The sequence below is a fragment of the Artemia sp. Qi Xiang Cuo genome, chromosome 15 (assembly GCF_049724085.1).
Source record: "Artemia sp. Qi Xiang Cuo chromosome 15, ASM4972408v1, whole genome shotgun sequence".
Taxonomy (NCBI): domain Eukaryota; kingdom Metazoa; phylum Arthropoda; class Branchiopoda; order Anostraca; family Artemiidae; genus Artemia; species Artemia sp. Qi Xiang Cuo.
Genome location: NC_142808.1, coordinates 52366064 through 52388956, shown reverse-complemented (window position 1 = coordinate 52388956; position 22893 = coordinate 52366064). Strand labels below are relative to the sequence as shown.

At 35.4% G+C, this 22893-nt stretch overlaps 1 protein-coding gene across 4 annotated transcripts in view; it reads right to left on the bottom strand.

Annotated features, from left to right (window-relative positions):
- Positions 1-22893, bottom strand: part of LOC148943842 (TBC1 domain family member 15-like) — an 84453-nt gene that overhangs the window by 29708 nt on the left and 31852 nt on the right. For all 4 annotated transcript variants that reach the window (XM_089101388.1, XM_089101390.1, XM_089101391.1 and 1 more), the window contains exons 5-8: positions 21836-22091; positions 10116-10357; positions 5493-5634; positions 3691-3844 (exon numbers count right to left, since the gene is read on the bottom strand). In XM_089101388.1, the coding sequence (XP_088957514.1) occupies positions 3691-3844; positions 5493-5634; positions 10116-10357; positions 21836-22091 (794 nt within the window). The remainder of the gene's footprint in view (positions 1-3690; positions 3845-5492; positions 5635-10115; positions 10358-21835; positions 22092-22893) is intronic.

Sequence of the window (22893 nt, the reverse complement as noted above, 5' to 3'; positions counted from 1 at the left end):
GTTCCGGAACCATGGAGGGAGGCACAAAAGGTACCGAGAAAATTTAAAATAATAAGTCCGGACAGATTTCAGATCTTTAGGCTTCAGAATTGGAAAAAGAACATATAAAAAAGAATAAAATGATCGCAAAATGAAGAATATGATTTCCCAGGCACTTTTCTATTGTACCTCCACCTATTTGCAACAAGTTTTGAATATCCTATCTTTATTTTTATTTTTTGCATTAGACACTGTCAGAGCCCAAAGTGTTTTGAGATTATTAGTAATGTGAAGACCAACCATCGAAAAGAAGAGACACAGGGAATAGAGAAAAAAAACACAGTTAAAAGGGAGACTCGCACTCGAATTAAATGAAGTATATTCGCACTTATCAACGTTCAACATAAGCCCAATCAGTCTGAACTGGTCTGAGATCCAGCTGACAGAATGTGAGAGCCCAGCCCTAGAACAACTGACAAGGAAAGGATGAAAGGATAGGAGCAATACATAACTTAAAAATAGTTGGAGAAAGTACACCACCTTGATGGACCCCACGCTGAAGAAACACCTTTGAATCAGAAACTACTCCATTACATTTTACCCAAATTCTAGAAAGCTTTATTATCGAAAGCTTTCGAAAGACCATGAGCACAGATATGAAGCGTAGATTTACTATTAACAGATTGCAACAGGAGGGAAGCTAGAACACGATGGGCGCGCTGACATCCCAGCCTTTTTTGAAAACCAAATTGGCTTTCACCAAAATTAACATTTTCTGAGATGAAAGGGAGAAGAATATATTCAAAAATGTTGCTAAGATTGCACGAAACATTAATTGGTCGATAAGAACTATACTCTGACGAAGTTTTTCCACGGTTCAAAACCGAGGTGACTGCGCCACAGAGGAAACTGTCGGGAACCATAGAAGTAGATAAACACATCTGAAACAGTAGATGAAGGTGATCTATCAAAGTTGGGCAAACTACTTTTAGATGATAAGAAGAAATTCCGTCTTGATCAACAGAGCTACATTGCATGTTCTTAATAGCTTGACCAATATCAACAGTAGAAACTGGTAATGCATTACTCTGAGAAATACGATTAGGCAAACACGACTCAAGAAGGTTACTAAAAAGCTTTTCAACTTCCCGGTTCACCTTGCCGAAAATATCATTATAATACGACACCCAAGTTTGAACCTTCATGGCAAGGTCCCAGAACCACTTTCCAGTAAAACAAAAAGCCCAATATCAAGACCCCCCCCCCCAAAAAAAAACTCACTAAACCCAGCCTGACATTCATTTATTCTACCTTTGTGTTGCAGCCATTTATCCTAATTAGTCATTAGTTAATTGATGATTAGATGATTAGTTAAATGAAAATTATAGGACTTTCATCCTAATTAGTCATTAGTTAATTGATGATTAGATGATTAGTTAAATGAAAATTATAGGACTTTCAGAAAAATCACTACTAAGCTTATCCGAATTCAGAACATGAGACCACTCTTTTCTCGACCCAGGAAAATCAAAACCAGATACCCTAGACTGCCGTAAACGTTTTTTAAAAGCTCGCTTGGTACTTTGGTTCAGATCGAAGACAACTCCTCGATTTGGCCGACCGCAAGACACCATATTCGTAGCCAAAACTTAGCTTTATTCTTTACAACTTTTAATTCTGGGTCCAAGACCTATTCAGGTTTTCTTGTTTTAACTTTAACCTTTTCTACAGGAACAGCAGTCGCCTCTGCTTGTTTTAAGCACCAAATTATATAATCATAATATTCATTTAGAGACTGCTTATCATATGAGAAACGGTCAGTAACTTGAAGCAAATGGTAGGGAACTTTTATAGAACCCAATAACGCGGACAACGTAGTAATATAAAAGTGAAAAATTAGCTCTACTCCAGTTATTCCTGCAAAACCAATAATGTTTACAATCAGTAAATATTGTTTAATAGGTAAACAATGATTCGTTCTAAGTCTTAGATTGTTTCTCGATTGTTTTTGAACCTTCATGGCAAGGTCCCAGAACCACTTTCCAGTAAAACAAAAAGCCCAATATCAAGACCCCCCCCCAAAAAAAAACTCACTAAACCCAGCCTGACATTCATTTATTCTACCTTTGTGTTGCAGCCATTTATCCTAATTAGTCATTAGTTAATTGATGATTAGATGATTAGTTAAATGAAAATTATGAATTATATGGAACTCATTTTAGAACCTATTAATTTCTATTAGAATTATTAGCCAAATAATTACGTACACCTTCAAGTGTGGTTCTATTCCTTAAAGGCTAGAATTTAGTATTATAATATCTTTCAATGGGTTCAATTTGGTAGCAAGTTTTCTTCTTTTATTCTGTATCGGAATACAATGATCATCCTAAATTCAAATTAAAATATTTAAAAAAAAACTAGTCTACTTTCTAGAATGTAAAGGAAATTGAAGGGCATTAAAGGGGCAGCGTTTCAGTCGAAATTTGGTTATCAAAGTATTAGAATAGAACAGACGAACAGATTAAACTACGAATTTCCTACATTTATTAGTTTTAAAAGTTCTAAACTGGTTTTAATCTTAAACTAAATAAAAAAAAAGTAAGTATGACAGGCTGGGCCCTTAAGGTCCCAACCGGCGGTGCTCCGTTTCGTGGTCCTTCAGTCAGGAAGGGCAATGGGGTGCTGGGGGCGAGTCATACTGTGCTTTTGCATACTCTTCCTGCTTACCTTCCCCAGATTTGTTCGGGTACCCATTTAGAGCTGGGTCAACTCTGGCTAAGCTTACGGAGTCACACCACTGACCCGCGTCCCAAACCAAGTAACTGGCCACGCCAGGGATCGAACCCGTGCCCCTTGGACAAAGAAACTAAATGATTTACGGCAAAGAATCACACTAACTCGGTCATTAAAATGTTTTTAGTTTGTGTGGTCAAACTATTTACAATTGATTAGGCTTGTGATTTGGGCTTGTGATTGTGGGCTTGTGAATTGTGTGGGCTTGTGACTGTGATTGAGAAAACTATTTAGATGATTACCATAACCTGTAGAGCTTTGATAACAGAAGCGAATAAACGAAGGAAAACTAAAAGCCGTAAGCTACTTTACCGTATATCTGCAAAAAACCCTTTAACTTCTCCCGTTTTGTGTTGGAGACGGAGATATTCAGGCTTAATGAAATTTGGATCGTTAGAAACTATGAATCTTGTCTTTTCGATAAACGGAGCAGAATTTTCTATTTTAAACTTCGGGAAAGGGTGTCGGGGTGATAAATTACTGAAAACTTCGGTTTCAGATAAGCTTAAAAGTATTCTAGCATACCAGCTCAAAAAATGCTTAAAAATCAATTCAAAGGAATCATCAAATTTTTGTTCCAAATCAGCCAAATTTTAGGCATCGGTGCAAAAAATCACTGGTAATTTTGGGTATTGATGACAAACTCATCAATCAGAAGGAAGTAAATTTCACAGTCTTTCCATTCAAATTTCACAGTCAAACCACGAACTCTCGATGGTTTCGATGATAGCCAGTCCCCAGGGAAAATTCACTAATGGAAAATAATCTTTGTATTTGAGATAGACAACTGACACTGAGGCTCGCAAAACGACATTAAAATAGCCCATCTCCCTAAATAGTTTTGATTTTATTAAATTCTAGGTCAGTTAGAACTAATTCTGAATGTACAGTTAAAATTCAATAAGATAAATTACTTACACCTTTAAAGACAAGCTTTTTGAGTGTAGACACATTTCTAACAATTCCTGATTCGTCAAAGAAACCCTTAAATGCTTCAAGAGAAAGTGGAATACCCCTGTCAACATTTGGCCGCAAAACCAAATCTGGCTGGATAGCAACCACTACTTCATACCTGAAATATCGAATATAAAATTAAAAAGTAATAAAACAAAATCACTAAGCCAACTCTGGCTGGATAGCAACCACTACTTCATAACTGAAATATCAAATATAAAATTAAAAAGTAATAAAACAAAATCGCTAAGCCAACTCTGGCTGGATAGCAACCACTACTTCATACCTGAACTATCAAGTATCAAATTAAAAAGTAATAAAACAAAATAATTTTACCCTTAAATGTTTTGTTGACTCTAAAATATCTAATCGGCCGCTAAAACCGAACCTAAAATTTCAAGGACTTCTAAATAAAATTATTTTCGCCCACCATCCCATGAAATCACTTTGTATCTCTTAATACCTGATAGGTGCGATATTTTAGGGCTACATAACATTTTTGTCAGTGTTGCCATGTTGAACCGTGAAATAAATAAACGGAAATCATTAGTTATAATTTAACAACGCTGTTCGTCCATAAAAAAAATGAAAGACTAATAGACCGTTTATAACTGCACCTTCAGAGAAAAACTAAATTTCAAGCTGTTTTAGCTTATTTTTAGTAAATTTTCTTTCAAAAGTTTAGTGAGCGCCAATAGAAGTCCTGAGCTTGAAATTGCCACACTTATCGCGTGCGCAGGAAGCGCCTTCAATAAGTTAACAAATGTGTGGAGAAGTACACTTTCTCTTTGAAGCTGGAATTGAAGCTCTTTAATCATATTGTCCTTTTAATGCTAATGTATGGTTCTAAAAGCTGGGCACTGAGAAAACAGCTAGAGAAAAGAATCCAAAGTTTTGAAACTAACTATCTTCGAGGAATTCTCAGAATCAATTGGACGGACAAAATTACTAACTTATTCATTAGTGAGAAGACCAATCAACCGCTCGTTATTCATGAAGTCCTAAGCAGTCGGTGGCTATATTGGGCACACATGGTTAGAATGGGCAACAATCACCTACCCCATGATGTTTGATGGTGGGCTCCTCCAAGAGTCCGACGGCGCGGAGGACAGAAGGCCACACCTAGACGATGTTTTGAAAAGGACGCAGCGCTCTCAAAAACATTCCCCGATGATCTTTGGCTGAAAACGCAGGAGACATTATCGCGGAGAGGCATTTTCGCTGCCTTATGCGCCGACCGGCGTGGAAAGTCCTAAGTTTAAGTAAGTCAGTTAATTTTCTTTGGCTTTTCATTTTGTATCAGCTACAAGCGAGTACGCGACGTCATATGGAGGGTACTTTACATTAGAAACCGAATTTAATCTTTCCTAATTTTCGCATACATATAGGGTTTAGTAAGTTTGGTAGGGTTTAGTAAGATTAGTAGGGTTTAGTAAACATGCACATTTTAGCAACAACCCCTTTATATTGTTAGTACTTACCCATCTTAATCATTTGGAGCCCCTTTCCCCAGTTGCCCTCTGTGCTTTACGAAATACTACAACAGACAGATTATTGCAGAGCTAAGCCCTTTATATTCTTCGAACCCACCAATCGTGTGTATTTACAGTCTCTTCTTCCCTATTGTCATCATACTTCCCTATTCTTAGCACCCATCCCTCTTTTTCACGTAGAGCTCTTTTTTCCCTGCTGTCCCCTGTACTTGGTGAGATAAAACAACAGAAAGCACATTGCAGCACCAAGCCCTTTATACTCTTAGCACTCACCCATCTTCTCCATTTGCAGCACCTTCTTCCCTGTTGTCATCATACTTATAACCTGACTTGGACTTGAAATCAAAACTTTGAATCAGTTCTGCCAATTCATCATCATGTCTCTGTTGATACTGAATATCATCTTCATCATGGACTAAAAATTTATATTATTATTATTCTACAATAGTATACAGAAATAAATTATATTTTAATATTGTAAAACCCGTCCATTTAGGGGTACTTATTAGATAACGATGTGGCTTCTATGTATTTTTTTCTTTCATCGCCCACTCTGTGTAGAAAAATTTATCGTAGAGACTTGGGTTTTAAGGGAAGACACTTTGGTATAATTTGTCGTAGAGACTTAGAAAATTCAATTTAAAATTTTTTTTTCTCATTTACAGAAATTTCCTCCTCTACAGGCCCTGAAGCCTTGTGATCAGTAGGCTATACTATAATATAACCGACTCAATAGGCTATATTATTGCCTATCAGTAGGCTATGGGGATGAGTAGGCTATATTGTAATTTTGCTTGATTTTGTTTATGGTGATATGTTATGTCTCATCTTGTAAGTAGAACATTTACAATAGCTTTTTTTTTACTCTATGTCTTTTTTTACTTTTTCTACTAAATTTTTATTTGACATTATTTAAAAATGTGGATAACAAAGGAAAAAAACATAAAAATCTGAATAATAAAAACACCTAATATATTATAAAGTAAGAACTTCATTATTTTAGTGTTTTCTTTTAGTTTTCTAAACATCCTAAACAATCTAGGATCTTCAAAGGAGAAGGGGTGGGGATTTCATTGTCAGAAAATCTACCATCAAATTTGGAATTAGCCTAAAATAGTTGATCTAGTGGTAGAACTTCTATTTCTGGCAGATAATTATCTACTAGTAGATAATAAGGGGCTGGATGTTACTTTAAAAGTGCATTTAAGGCTGAAAAAAGAATTTGCGAAGTGATTAACCCATTTGAATTCTAGAATATGAGTGGTCATGGCTGGATTTAAGGCTTTGACGTTTGTAGGCCCAAGTGTTTTTACCGCTCCATTTGACTCAGGGTTAGGGCTCATTCCATTAGAAATTGAAAGTTCTAGTACTCTTTGTATGAGTGAAAAGTGATCTATCAAAAAAAAAAAAAATCTAATACCTTTTGCTAGCCAGAAATTCCGCACCAAACGAATTTACGGACTCTCTGATCGTTTTTTTTTTAGAACGAGAGGAGGCGTGGTCAGGGGCGTCCCAAAACTCATTTTATTGGGGGGGGGATCTTCGTAAAATTTACTGAATCACTACCTGATTTATGCCGAATTTTCTGCAGATATCTAGAATTTTGCTAAATGAAAACCATATCATCAGATTCAGCCAAGGCCGTACCAAGGGGGGGGGGGTAGATAGACTTGAGCCCCCCCCCCAAAAAAAAAAATTTTTTGTCTGACTCGTAAAAACGTAACAAAAATGGATAAAAGCAAATTTTGTGTGCGTTTTTTAGTTTTTTTTTGTGCCCCCCCCCAAAAAAAAATCCTATGTACGACCTTGGATTCAGCATATCTAAGAGCAAGTCTATTCAGCAAGTCTGCAAAAATGTGGAATTTTCTATTTTCTGCCAAAAGAAAGATCCCGGGTCGTGTTTTTTTTTTTTTTTTTTTTTTTGCCAGAAGTAATCGTATCAAACCTATGGTCCTAGAAGATCGAGAGAGGGCTCAATCGGATGGAAATCAAAAGCTCTAGTGCCTTTTTTGGTGACGAAAAAGACTGGAGGGCAATTAGCTTTCCTCCCACGCTCCTTTTGTCCCCAAAGACATCGGATCCCAACTTTGGCATATCCATTTGATTCAGCAGTTGTTAAAGTCCAATATCTAAGACCCGGGGGACGAAATGACCCATCACAGCTTCTGGGAAAAAGCGGGAAGTTATGCAATAAGCCTCTTATTTATATATAGTAGTTATTACTAGGATAGGTACAAACAATTTAGGGGGAGGATTGATGGGGGGTAGGAATTGTTGGGGAGGGGGGGTCATAGGAAGAAGAAAATTTACCAATTAGAATTTTTGGAGGGAAAATATAAACGGGGAGAGGGGAATTTCCTGGCAAAATTCGAAATCAGCTAGAAATTAAGGGAAAAGAACAAGACTTTCAACTACAAGCGGAAAACAACATTACAAATAAAAACCAAAACAAATATTCCGTACATAAAAGGGCCCCTTCTTCATCCCTCACTCTTTACGCTAAAGTCTTTCCATTCAAATTCAATTGCCCTTAAGATACATACTTATGCATGGCCTAGATAGGTACCAACCACCCCTCCAACAATTACTTACTTCTCCAATATTTAATCCCCTCCTGTTATGAAATAAAAAACCAACATAAGAAAACAATTGTAAAGCTCCAAAAACTCTAAGAAGCAAGCATTTTCTGAGGTTTCTCTGTGATTTTTTTGCTAAAAAATTTGAATACCAAACTAAGATTAATAGACAAAACAAATGTGCAATAATAATAAATTAAATAATCTAAAAAGTTAAATAAGAATAAACTTAAGTAGAATTTTAATTTTACATTTCAAGAATCTTTTTTTTTTCAGCCAGAGCAGCGGTGTCTTTAGCCAGTGACATGGTAGTCCGCTTGAGACTCTAAGCGGGAAAGACCATTAGGCTTAGGTCACTTGTTCACCTGTGAGTCCAATCAAATTCAGTCCCCCCTTTTGATACAAGTCCAGTCGACATTGTCCGGCATGAGTCAAAACAAAAATCTTGATCATCCCTTAGTTCTATGGCTATCTACTTTATGATAGACAATATCTAACAACAAGTAAAAAAGACATCCTTTTTTATACAATCCTGAAAAAGGCTTACATCAGCTTTGCCTCTCACTCAGACTACCTATCTTGGCATTGTCTCCAATTGGCCAATGGTTTGATGACAACTTGACTTTAATTCGAAAATAAACATCTAACAACAAGTGAAAATGACATAATTTTTTTATACAATCCTGAAAAATGCTTACGCCAACTTTGCCTCTCACTCAGACTACCTGTCTTGGCTTTGTTTCCGATTGGCCAATGGTTTGATGGAAACTTGATTTTAATTTAAAAGTCATCGGAATCAGTCGAGGTCTTCGGCCTCGGTAGATAGCCATAGAACTAAGTTAAAACTTAGTTCTATATTAGTTTCATGTTAAAGGGAAATATGACAATCCGGTGAGCGAAATAAGGCAACCAGAAGAAAGTTTGACTCCTGTTTGATCTTAGCTCCATTTGGACTGACAAATTTTACAGAAAACGATAGCAAAGTCAAAGCAAAAGTGAAATATTGTGGCCAGGCACATGACCATTGTTACCGGAAGCAAAAATTACCCAGCTTCTTTCGGACTGAAAATATTTTACAGCCAAAGCTAACGAATTTTAAGTTAAAGTCAACCAAGGCAACTAGGCGAAGTGAAACATAAAAATAGATAACAAAATCCGATGCCTATTTGAGCTTGGCTTTACTCGGACTGATAAATTTCATAGACAAAGACAGCGAATCTTAACTTAAAGAGACTTACGTATATCGTCATACAATTTGGAGAAAGTAGTCAGTGTAGTAAAATATGGATCTTTTCTCAAGGAGGACATAAACTTAAAGACAATTAAGGCGAATTTTATCTTAAAGAGATTTACGCATATAGTCATACAATTTGGAGAAAGTAGTCAAAGTAGTGGAATATGGATCTTTTCTCAAGGAGGTCATAAACTTAAAGAGACATAAAGCGAATTATAAGTTAAAGAGACTTACGCATATAGTCATACAATTTGGAGAAAGTAGTCAAAGTAGTGGAATATAGATCTTCTCTCAAGGACGTCATAAACTTAAAGAGACTTAAAACAAATTTTATCTTAAAGAGACTGGTAGTCAGTCTAGTAGAATATGGATCTTTTCTCAAGGACATAAACTTAAAGACACTTAAAGCGAATTTTATCTTAAAGAGACTTCATATAGTCATACAATTTGGAGAAAGTAGTCAGTGTAGTAGAATATGGATTTTTTCTAAAGGACGTCATAAACTTAAAGAGACTTAAAACGAATTATAAGTTAAAGAGACTTACGCATATAGTCATACAATTTGGAGAAAGTAGTCAAAGTAGTAGAATATGGATCTTTTCTCAAGGAGGTCATAAACTTAAAGAGACTTAAAGCGAATTATAAGTCAAAGAGACTTACGCATATAGTCATACAATTTGGAGAAAGTAGTCAAAGTAGTGGAACATAGATCTTCTCTCAAGGATGTCATAAACTTAAAGAGACTTAAAACAAATTTTATCTTAAAGAGACTGGTAGTCAGTGTAGTAGAATATGGATCTTTTCTCAAGGACATAAACTTAAAGACACTTAAAGCGAATTTTATCTTAAAGAGACTTCATATAGTCATACAATTTGGAGAAAGTAGTCAGTGTAGTAGAATATGGATTTTTTCTAAAGGACGTCATAAACTTAAAGAGACTTAAAACGAATTATAAGTTAAAGAGACTTACGCATATAGTCATACAATTTGGAGAAAGTAGTCAAAGTAGTAGAATATGGATCTTTTCTCAAGGAGGTCATAAACTTAAAGAGACTTAAAGCGAATTATAAGTCAAAGAGACTTACGCATATAGTCATACAATTTGGAGAAAGTAGTCAAAGTAGTAGAATATGGATCTTTTCTCATGGACGACATAAACTTTAATACAGAGTCAGCGCCTTGTTGGACTTTGTCATTCGGGATGCTCCCCAGAAAGGGTATATAAATGTTGGTTTCTTCATCACGGCGTCTATTACGCCCACGACTCTGACCATTCAAGTCCTCTTTTGGATTCAGACAGAGTATAAGAGAATCATCACGACGAGACCTTAAAAATTGAAGATTTAGTAAGTATAAGCAATTAAAATTAAGGGCTGGAGAGGATGTAAGATGACTTCTGACTCTTCCATCCACTTTGGTCAATCGAGAGTGTTTCTGCTTCCCTCATTCCGATGTTTGCCATCGTCAGGAGCTCGGACAGTTATACAACGTTGAACAATACAATTATCTTCCAGCAAAATTTGCCTCTAAAGAACATTTTCTTATGTTTTAAAAGAATATATTATAAATATTATAAAACAATAATATTTATCAGGAAAAGAAGCACATCCTCCGATTACATGGAGTTCAAGATTATGTTTATATATTGTAAGAACTACAGAAAGTGCCTCGTTTTGACCGTACAAATTTATAGCCCAACACTGCATTTTAATACCTTTTTTTTAAAGAAGTTTTTTAGATTGCTGCAGCGAGCCTCAATTTTCCTACATAACTAGCGATGGTGAAAAATGAAATCCCACAACTTGAATTAACCAGGTTGAAACTTACACGACTATAATTAAAAAATCGGAAATCTGATTTAAATCAAAAAGGCCTTCAAACAGAAATTGCATTTAATTTTTAATGAAAAAAGACCTTCACATATAGTTATGCAATTTTTGGTAATAGCATCAACTAAATACACAAAAAAAACATGGGTTAAAATTCACCAAAAATAAAGCAAAAAGCTATAAAATAAAAGTTCAAAATAGGGGTAAAATCCTTTTTAATAGACAGTGTATAGAAATTCAGAAAAATACCAGATATTTCGGTCCCATATACAGTGACCGTCATCAGTAGTAAAATTACTGATGACTTTACTACTGATGATGGTCACTGTATGTGTGACAGAATTATCTGGTATTTTTGTGAATTTCTATACACTGTCCATTAAAAAGGATTTTAACCCTATCTTGAACTTTTATTTTATCGTCATGAAAAGGCAGTGGGATCTCCAAAATTATCTAAGCAAAAAGCTGGGAATATACCCTGCATATTAATGACTTTTTTTCAATGTAGTTTTTGAGATTGCTTCGGCGACCCTCTATGTTTTTAAATAGACAACGATAGTGAAAAATAAAATCTCTCTACTTGAATTAATCAGGTTGAAACTTACACGACCATAAATAGAAAAAAAAATCGGATATTAAATTTTAAATTAAAAAGGCCTTCAAACAGAACTTCATTTAATTTTTAATGAAAAAGACTTTCACGTGTAGTTATACAATTTTTGGTAACAGCCGCAACTAAATACATCGAAAAAAACATGGGTTAAAAATCACCGAAAATTAAGCAAAAATCTGGGAATATACTTACTTACTTACTTGTACTTGTGGCGGGAATCAGGCGTTTCCACCTCGCCCGGCATCGATGATCTTGGAGACCTTCTTGGACCATGTTGAGCGGTCTTCTGCCAGCTGCTCTGCAAAAGTAAGCCACTGAGTTGACCATCTGTGTCCGAACTTTCTGAATCCCCCGATAGGTTCAAGGTCTGATTTGGCCAGGTTCCACCAGTTTTTCCTCTGTCCTCCTTGGCGTCCTCTTCCAGGAGCTAATAGGCTCGACTAGAAGTATTTGGCGAGGCAAGCATTCTGGCGGCTTCCGTAAAACATGGCCCAACCATTTCAAACGGCGTTCTTTAATAGTGAGCGCAACATCTCTCTGAATATTGCACATTCGACGTAGATCCGCGCTGGAGATACGGTCACGCAGCTGTATTCTGAGAATTCTTCGCAGACAGGTATGCTCAAACACCTTCAGCGTATTCTCATGCTGTAGTTTTACCGACCATGTTTCGCATCCGTAAAGGATAACGGTGCGGACTAGTGCCATGTAGATTTGAACTTTCGTTCGGACACTGAATTCGCGAAGATTCCATAAGGGTTTCCGAAGGGAGGCAAAGACTGTCAGCGCTTTCTGTATTCTCTGTTGGATATCAGCGTCGGAAGATCCGTCAATACATATTTGGGAGCCTAAGTATGTAAAACAGCTGACTTTTTCCAGCTGAACTTGATTGACAGTTAGTGTGAATGGTCCTGTGTCGTGGTTTATAGCCATGAATTTCGTTTTCTCTGTGCTGACTTTCAAGCCGATCAGGTCTGCCCAGGCCACCACGTTGTCAAGCATGTTTTGAGCTTCTACGGGGTCTGACAGGAGGCCAACATCATCCGCATAATCGAGGTCAGTCAGTGAAAGATTCTGTCTGATCTGAACTCCTGGATAGAACGACAGGGCGTTTTCAAGCATCCACTCGACACAATAATTGAACAGATTCAGAGAGAGGACACATCCATATTTTACTCTAAACTCAACAAGGAGTTCTTAAGTTTCTTCGCCATAGACTCGAACTTGGCTCACTGACGCGTCATAGTATGCCTTCATGAGTTCAACAAACTTCAGCGGCATTCCGTCATTCTCTAGGATCTTCCAAAGTTTCTGGCGAGTGACAGAGTCGAAGGCGGCAATGAAGTCCAGAAACATCAAGATCAGGGGTAGATTGTACCTTTCAAACTGCTGGATAATGAGGCGAAAAACGAAGATATTATCAGTACAGCCTCTACCTGGCCGAAAGCCGGCTTGATTTTCTCGGGTTCTTTCCTCCCTTGCCCCTTTGAAGCGGTTCAAGAGTAAGATCCCGAATATTTTGACCGCAATGTCTATAAGACTTATTCCGCGGTAATTTTTGCATTCGGTTTTATCTCCTTTCTTATAGAAAGGGAGAATGACTGATGTCTTCCAATCTTTTGGGAAAGAATTGGTCCTCCAAACTTCTTCGAGAATGCCTTGGAGCTGTTCAGCAGAGACCTCAGGGCATTCTTTGTACACTTCCGGGTGGAGGCCGTCTTCACCTGGGGCTTTGTGGTTCTTCAGGGTCTTGATCGCTTTTAGTATTTTGGCTCTGGTCGGTGTGTCCTGATCGACGTCGTAGGGTTCTTGAGAAACGGCAGGTGGGAAAGCATCAGGAGTGGATGATGGGGATGGGTTTAGGAGGATCTGAAAGTGATCCTTCCATCTTGCTAAGCGCTCCTTCTGACAACTGATGATTGTTCCTGATCTGTCTTTGACTATTTCTGAGACAGCAGCTTTCTTACCAACGGACTCTTTCAGGATCTGGTAAAGCTTGCGGGTATCATGTTAGCGGGCTGTTTTCTCTAACGACACGGTAGCATCTTCCCACATTTGGCGGCGGTCCAGACGAACAGAGCGTTTTACCTGTCTGCGCAGCTCTTTTGTTTCTTCTTTAGGGCCGCTCATCTTTTGTCTTAGCACACCGACTATTGAAAGGGTCCTAGCGGTAATCCAGTGCTGTCGTTTTATTTTTGCTCGGCCAATGATCTCATAAGCATTCTCTGTCATAACAGTTTTAAAGGTCTCCCCTCTCGTCTCGGGGGTTGGGTTTTAATCAGAACTGAGGGCGTCAAATCGGTTAGTCAGTTCCAAATTGAGGGCCTGCCGAACTTCTTTGTCTTGGAGCTTACCAATGTCGAATCCGGCCTTGGGGTTGTTTTTCCTCCGAGTTGCAAGACGTAGCAAAATTTTTGCAGCAACACTCTACTCGATTTAATCAGGTTGAAACTTACACGACCATAAATAGAAAAAATTGGAAATCAAATTTTAAATGAAAAAGGCCTTCAAATAGTATTTCATTTAATTTTTAATAAAAAAAGATCATCACATGCAGTTATGCAACTTTTGGTAATAGCCGCAACTAAATACACAAATCAAATTTTAAACGAAAAAGGCCTTCAAGCAGAATTTCATTTAATTTTTAATGAAAAAGATCATCACATGCACTTCTGCAATTTTTGGTAATATCCGCAACTAAATACACAAATCAAATTTTAAACAAAAAAGGCCTTCAAGCAGAATTTCATTTAATTTTTAATGAAAAAGATCATCACATGCAGTTATGTAATTTTTGGTAATAGCCGCAACTAAATACACAAATCAAATTTTAAACGAAAAAGTCCTTCAAGCAGAATTTCATTTAATTTTTAATGAAAAAGATCATCACATGCAGTTCTGTAATTTTTGGTAATAGCCGCAACTAAATACACAAATCAAATTTTAAACGAAAAAGGCCTTCAAGCAGAATTTCATTTAATTTTTAATGAAAAAGATCATCACATGCAGTTCTGCAATTTTTGGTAATAGCCGCAACTAAATACACAAATCAAATTTTAAACGAAAAAGGCCTTCAAGCAGAATTTCATTTAATTTTTAATAAAAAAGGTCATCACATGCAGTTATGCAATTTTTTGTAATAGCCGCAACTAAACACACAAATCAAATTTTAAACGAAAAAGGCCTTCAAGCAGAATTTCATTTAATTTTTAATGAAAAAGATCATCACATGCACTTCTGCAATTTTTGGTAATAGCCGCAACTAAATACACAAATCAAATTTTAAACGAAAAAGGCCTTCAAGCAGAATTTCATTTAATTTTTAATGAAAAAGATCATCACATGCAGTTATGCAATTTTTGGTAATAGCCGCAACTAAATACACAAATCAAATTTTAAACGAAAAAGGCCTTCAAGCAGAATTTCATTTAATTTTTAATGAAAAAGATCATCACATGCAGTTCTGCAATTTTTGGTAATAGCCGCAACTAAATACACAAATCAAATTTTAAACGAAAAAGGCCTTCAAGCAGAATTTCATTTAATTTTTAATGAAAAAGATCATCACATGCAGTTCTGCAATTTTTGGTAATAGCCGCAACTAAATACACAAATCAAATTTTAAACAAAAAAGGCCTTCAAGCAGAATTTCATTTAATTTTTAATGAAAAAGATCATCACATGCAGTTCTGCAATTTTTGGTAATAGCCGCAACTAAATACAAAAAAAAAATGCGATAAAAATCACAAAAAAAAGCAAAAATCTGGGAATATACCCAACATATTAATGCCTTTGTTTAAGTTTTCGAGATTATTTCAGCGAATCAGGAATAAATATTAGGTATAATTAAATAAATAATATAATAATACTTAAACATGATTAAAGAAATAATACAGTATTACTTGAACGTAATTAAGTATAATATAAATAAATTTTGCATTAAATATAACATAATTAAACACAATATAATAAATAATTTTATATAAGATATTTTTAAAAATACAATAAATTCTTAATAATAAATCTGGTTAGGATTATTATTCTTCAACGACAGTAAAAAACAAAATCTCACTAATAGAATCAATCAAGTTGAAACTTGCACACCCATAATTGGGAAAATTCAGAAATCAAATTTTTAACAAAAAAATCCTTCACATGCAGTTATAAAATTTTCGGTAATAGCCGGCACTAAATAAAAATGTGTCAAGTCATCAAAAAAACAAACTAAAAATATATTAGACACAACACTTTAAAAAGGTGTAGCTTCCCCTTTAAGGTTTAGTTGTCTTTTGGAAGCAACAGATTTTTAATTATTGTATCTTCACGGAAAAATAGCGTTGCCAAATTTAACTACTCAGTTTTACTTATTTATTCTCACGGTTCAACGTGGCAACACTGGCAAAAACGTGATACCACCCTAATAACTTCATAATTTTGGAACACCAAAAAAAAATCTTCAAAAATCATGGCTTTAACCTGTGAGTAGACAGATGATGAGTCCAAGGAGCAAAAAGTGTTTATTTCGATTTCCTTGGTGCTTCAACTCTGTATTTATACATTTACCATAAAAGTAAACTAGTCTCCCCGCAGAAACAATACATAAACTGTCATCTTTAAATTTGACATTAATTTAAATATTATGCTCTTGCAATGCCATCTTCAGCGTTGGTGATAAATGCATGAAAAACACATATATATATGGAAACCAGAAAAGAGAAAGGAAGAAGGCGCAAAGGCAGAAGAAAAATGAGCATTAAAATTTATTTGAAGAATATTGATACTTATTTTTGGATTAAAAACTATATTTGAATGCTACTGAGGATTGTTAAAATGAATAAAGACTATGAATATTAAAACAAAATCAACTTATCGATTTTAGTTCTGAAAAGGTGTGAACGGGTCATCTTCAAGCTAGAGACAAGAAGCATCTAGGAGGTAAAAACTTGGAATTATTAGATCCAACGAAACGCTATGATTACAGCTATTACAACAAACTTATTTAAATGATAGTTAAATCAAACAAATAAATAATTTTTTTTATTTATTAAAATAAAATTTTAATTAAATCAAACAAATAAATAAATCAACTACCAGAAGTAAGCTTGTTTAGTCTATACACCCTTCAAGAAAAAAACCTGATATATACATCGCTATCAATAACGTAAAACAATAAATAAAAAAAGAAAAGAGAGAGAAAAAAAAAGCACGGCACAACCTCCTCCAAATTAGTGCAACTCCTAAAATAAAAAGCCAAACCATAACTAATTATCACCTTTCCGTCACTACCACCCTCACACAACCACAATAAAAAAGAACCAAAATACAACTGAGAGACCACTCAAGAGAAAATCGCTAAGAAATAATATACTCACCAAAACACAGAGATTTTAACCTACTCCTAAAACTAGCAATATTTTCATCAACTAATAATTCATTTGGTAAACTATTATAAAACCCTGGTCCCACATGACGGATAGAGAAGAATTATCTTCGAGTTGAAGCCTGAGGTCGTCTTATCTGGGAGACTGTTCTGGTTGAGTATTCATGAACATTACATCCAGCTACGAACATTGGACCGAAATATTATGCAATATACATAGCGCAGTTATGCATACTGCAGATATCTAGTACAGCAATATGACACTTGAGGCCAAAAATAACTAGCAAACGTTCTTCCTCCATTCCCCTAGTTCAAAGCTAATGTTTTGGTCACTTCACAAGGGCCACTGCTGATGATTACAACAAACAGGCTTAGCCCCTCCCAAGGATTCAATCAGATGGAGCGGTCAGCCTTTGTAACCTGAGCAAAAGTCAGAATTTACAGACATGTCTTGCCCTAAATAATAAATTGGACTATAAGATCTAATCTTATCTATAATAAATTCCTCTGTAGAGCTTCAAGCGTCTTCCATCTTCCATATTTCTTAAAAGTGCCCATGGGTGAATAGATTAGCAGTTTCTTTTTTTTTCTTTTTTTTTAAATCACTAAGTTACAAGTTGTTAAACTTTTAGCCAATCAAACAGATTGTGGTAGCAGAACTATAAGTAAGGAGCGATGCGGCTCAATAGTAACCGAAACTCTAAGAAGCATAGTCTTGATAACAATAGATACATCAAAAGAATTGAATTTTGATGCTTATTGAAAATATGTAGAATTCTTCAAATTTAATGGCCAATTTGCCCGATTTTTGAAAAAGAGGGGACAACTCCCAAAAACATCAGGTGATACTAATGAAAATCCCACCATCAGATTCAGCATACTAGAGAAACCTGCCGTAGAGGTTTCAAGCTCCTGTGTACAAAAATGTGGAAACTTGCATTTTTTTTTTTTGCCAGAAAAAATATCAGCTTTAACTCGTGTATAGGTAGCTTTGATGCAGAATCTATGTATACAAACTGTGATCCCAAAAGGTCAAACTCATTATGGAGTATAAGCTTAACTCTAACCCACATATATTAGAAAAATCAACACTTTCGGATCAGAAACTTCTTTCCCTTACAACTCTCTGTGAAAAAAATTCTTGTTATTTTCACTATAGAGGCAATTTTTACAGACGGAAATACGGGCTTTAAATGGGCGTCCCGCATTCGCCAACAGAAGCTGATCTCGTCATGGAAAATCTTAAAGAAAGGGCTATTTTGCAAAGTCTTCATAAGCCTGAATTTTGGGGCCGATTTAAATATGGCAGTTTTTATTTGTGGGAGCATAGTGAAGAATCTCTGGAGTCTTTCTTTTCCTTGCATAATTCCTTGGATCCAAAACTTAAATTTAATCTTGAATAAGAGGTAGAAAGACGTCTTCCGCTTTTGGATATCCTGGTACACCGTAATGACACGTGTTTTGAGTTTGGGGTGTATAGAAAACCTACTCACTGTGACCTATACTTAAATTATTCTTTTAATCATTCTCCTATGGTGAAAAGAGGAGGGGTCGATAGAGCAATACAAGTTTGTTCACCACGTTTCTTTGGTTCAGAGCTCGAACACCTTAGATATATTTTATTTGGGAATAGTTATTCGATTAGTTTAATAAATTCTCTGCTTGAAAAACGTATTAAAAAGTTACCAAAGACTGACACAGAAAACAAAGATCAAAATAAAAAATCAGTTTATCTTGGTCTCCCTTTCATAAAAAGAGTTTCATATCACATCGCGGAAGATATAAGTAAAAATAACATCTGCACTTATTATAGACCCTCTTTGTGAAAATTGTAGCCCAAGCGTACCTTCACCACTACGGATGTGGGTGTTTCTAATAGTCAACACTCTCAAGCATTCATTGAACAAGCATTCTTGTCTTTGAGCTATTTTCAAGCAGGAGCAGTGTGTCCAGATATTCAATACTTACTAAATATAATATGTATTGGAGAACTAAGTAGGCATAATTTTCACAATTTAAGACCAAGAAAGTTAAGTATATACTTTATAAAAAAAACAGTTTCTAACTTTATCAAGGTAGAGACCCTACCCCGACAGTTGAAAACTGCGGTGTCTACAGAAACCCTTGCTCTTGAGGTCTATGGTTAGGGATACAATGTCTTAGAAATCGAATAAAACAGAACTTTACTTCAATTGAGCAAGACCTTTAAAGCAAAAGAAAAGAAAAATTTTTGACTCAGCCCTTGCAGAACACATTTATGACCTCCCGGACAATACTAGTTTTATTTTAACAAAGCTAGTATAATTCCACATGAGAAAGGTATCGTCCAGCACTACAGAGAGACTCTTGAGATTAAAAATACAAAAAATTAGGGTGTAGCTTTGAACAGAGACACCAGTGACTTAAGAATAAGTGACTAATATTTTTTTTTTTTTAACGAGAAGCTAACACTTTAGTTATCTCTGAGATAAACCTTGAAACACTTTCGCATTCACAAAATGAAAGGCGTCCTCACCCCCCCCCCCACCCCCGATCTAAAAGAGCTAGTACTCGAGAGGCGGTTATTAAAATCAGAAATCATGACACAGCTCCTTCATGTAATAATTGTTGGTAATTTGCTTGGAAAATGAATTGTTCCCCAGGCAGTCATTCACTAATATCCAACGAGAGCAGTCAAAGATTTATGGATTTTTTACTAGTCGTGGGTATTGATGAGTGACTCAGATTTGGTGTTTAGTTTTAGGTTTTATTTCTTCTATTTTTGGTTTTTATTGAATTTTAACTGGTTTCTATTGAATTTGGTTTTTATTGAACTTTAACTGGTTTACTTTTCACGTTGACCCTCCGCATTATTTGGCCTTCTCTGTCTTTCACATTTGTTGGCATATTCCATGAAAATTCCTGTTCGCGCTGAAGAAGAGAGGCGGTTGTCCTCCCGAAAAATTTCTTTTGTTTTCCAGTATTTTCGTTGACCTTAAAAAAATCTCATATTTGATCGTTTTTTCTTTAGGCAGGCCAATTCAGTTTAAGAAATTATCATCTCTCCATTTGTATTGAAAACGATTGTCTTTCTTTTATCTAATGCTGTTAAAGACCACCATTTACCTACTTTTCAATTATACTTTATATTTGATCAACTTTTCATATTCTCTTACTTTTGATTACTTAATCACTTTCTGATATTCTCTTACTTTCTTTTATCAAACTTTTTACTTGATCAGCTTTAGTGATTCAGACTACTCTCACTTTTTCATTCAAGCATTTTCTGGTATTCTCTTACTTTTTAGTATGCTTTTTACTCCATCACTTTCTTTCTTTTTACTTTTTGTTATACTTTTTGCTTAATTAACTTCTTCTATTTTCCAAGTTTTGTCATGCTTTTTACTTAATAACAACTTTCTGGTATTATCTTACTTTTTGATCAATAATTTTACTTAACCACTTTTTAGTATCCTTTTACTGTTTTAAATTCATTTAATAGGCTATTTAATACTGGAAGTAAGAGCAAGCTGTTTATACGCATTAGACTGAACTCCTTTTGTGGTCCAGACGACGAGCAGGTTAACCAGTGGCCTTTGATAAGGCCTTTGAGTGGCCAATAAGGCCTTTGATGCTTGAGCCTCGACTGAATTTGGTCAGTCTACTGATAGTTTTAATATTAGCAACGGGATATTAATCTTTTTGCAAACTCATAGTTTGAATTCTGGAATACCCTGCTGATCTTTTAATAGTGAAACATGTACATCACATTGAGTTTAAATGAGGTTACGGGGAACTTAATTTCAAAGTACAACTTGAATCAATTGTGAATTAAAATTCAACTGTTTTGATAAATTAATAATTGATAAATTTTAATTGATAAATTAATTGCAAGAAAATAATAATTATGATTCTATTACGATAGTTTCTTATCTGAGAAATTCAATTACGATTCAATAACATTTATACTGAAAACACTTAATTACTTGCAATTATATGATTATTGGATTGATTGAGCGTGTCTAGTGCCCCCCCCCCCTGTTAAAAAAAAATCTTTTGTGGTTTCAATTAAACCTTTTGTTTTCGTATTGTAATTTCAAAAATTGAAATACAACGAAACTACACCCCCCCCCCCTTCCCAGATTTCGAAAACAAATTTTGCCTATCCCCCTCCTCCCGCCGTGAGCTGCCCCCCACTATCACACCAGTCAACAAAAACTAAGTTAAAAACTTAGTTGTTTACAACAGGAGTAACTGACAAACTAATTGCAAGAAAAAGAGAATTACGATTGCGTTACAATTGTTTTCACCTGAGAAAGTAAATTACAATTCAATTACAATTCTATTGAAAATATTCGATTGCTCACCATTGAGATTATTGAAACTAATTGAGCGTGTCTACTGGCGGCAGTGGGGAGTGAGCATTACCCCTCCCCCTCCCCCAATTCGAAAGAAAAATGTTGTTGTTTTTTTGCATAAAATTGAAAGGTAGATTTTCAGGGTATTTTAATGGGAAAATTGAAAACAACAAAAATACCCCCCCCCCCCACACTTCTAACTTAGTTTCCATGAATTAACACCATGCATGGATCATTAGAAACTGTAAACTTTAATAATTATTCAGAAATAAACTTCAATAAATGAGGAAACTTAAGTATAACTTCAGAAATTTCAACGTAGATATGGGTCTATTCAATAAATTATCAGACATATTTTCTCATAAAAAAACGAAAAAGGTGAGAAAAGGTCACCGGAAGAAGGGCGTCAGGTAGTGAGTGAACACCTTTTATTACGGGGAAGGCAATAGTTTATTGATTAGTTTTTTTAAGGTATATGGCAGAGTACGATCGTCTGGTATTTAATAAAAAAAATGTAGGTGATGTCTAATGTTTGAAATCAAAATTCGTTTAAGAAGACAGGAGATAAAATAAAAAAAAAACAAATACACACAAAACTGTCATTACTGACCAAAACAAGAGGCCAAACTTAAATTTTATGACATACCTTCTCAAATTCAGGAAAGGATTGAGGATCTCCATGAACTTTTCACCACTTCCACTTGGAAATACGAGACCCGGTAAAGTTGTTCCATCTTTCTGCGTCAATGTCAGTTTACAAGTCTTACCCAAGTCAAACGATTTACGTGGTTTCATCTCAGTGTATTCATCGTCAGCAGAACTAATTCTAATGCATTGAAGATCAGCAATATCAACCCGAAGAGGACGAATTGATGGTGCTTCAATCGAATACGGAGCTGGTTCTACAAAATCGTTTTTCTTTGATATTGCTATTATTTTTAAAGGCCTTTGACAATAATCCACTACGATAGTTAAAATGTCTTAGGAATAAGGATGTGATGTCAGAGGGGTTCCACATAGTAGTAATAGTGTGGCACAGGGCCAAAGTTGGCATATTAAATTTGGATTAAATGCGGATAGTAGTACTTGTTTTGTCGTTAAAAAAAAATTGCTCAAGTACAAGAAGCTTCCTACACCATCCTGACTTCGTAACTAGTTTTCTAATTATTCTTTATTTTTCTATTTATCCAATTATTATTTATTTCGTGTATAAAAAAAATTATTTCCTATTTTTCAAATTAAAAGGTGATGTTCAAAAATTTTTTTAAGCTTATTGATCACTTAGAACTGTGATCAACAGGCTCAGGGCTTATCTCATTAGAATAAAGGAGGAGAAAGACCCTCCCCACACACCATTTGACTTATGACAGTGCAGTGGAAGAGCTGCATGAAAACTCTGTCAACTACTTCCCAAGCCTGTCTGTGTCCAGGCGCTGAAAGAGTGGAAATCTAGAGAGGTCTAGCTAAGAAAATAAAACACGGATTAACGCTGTTGCCGACCTCCCGCTGATTTGCAGCGCAATAAGAAAAAGTTTTTTCAACTAAAAATAAGCAGCAACATTAAAACTCAGAACGAACAGAAATCGTTTCGTATATGAAGAGATTGCTCCCTCCTCAATACCTTGCTCTTCACGCTAAAGTTTTCAGCACTTCAGAAAGTTTTCAGAAAATTTCCCTCGGACAATTCTCCCGGAACATCTACAC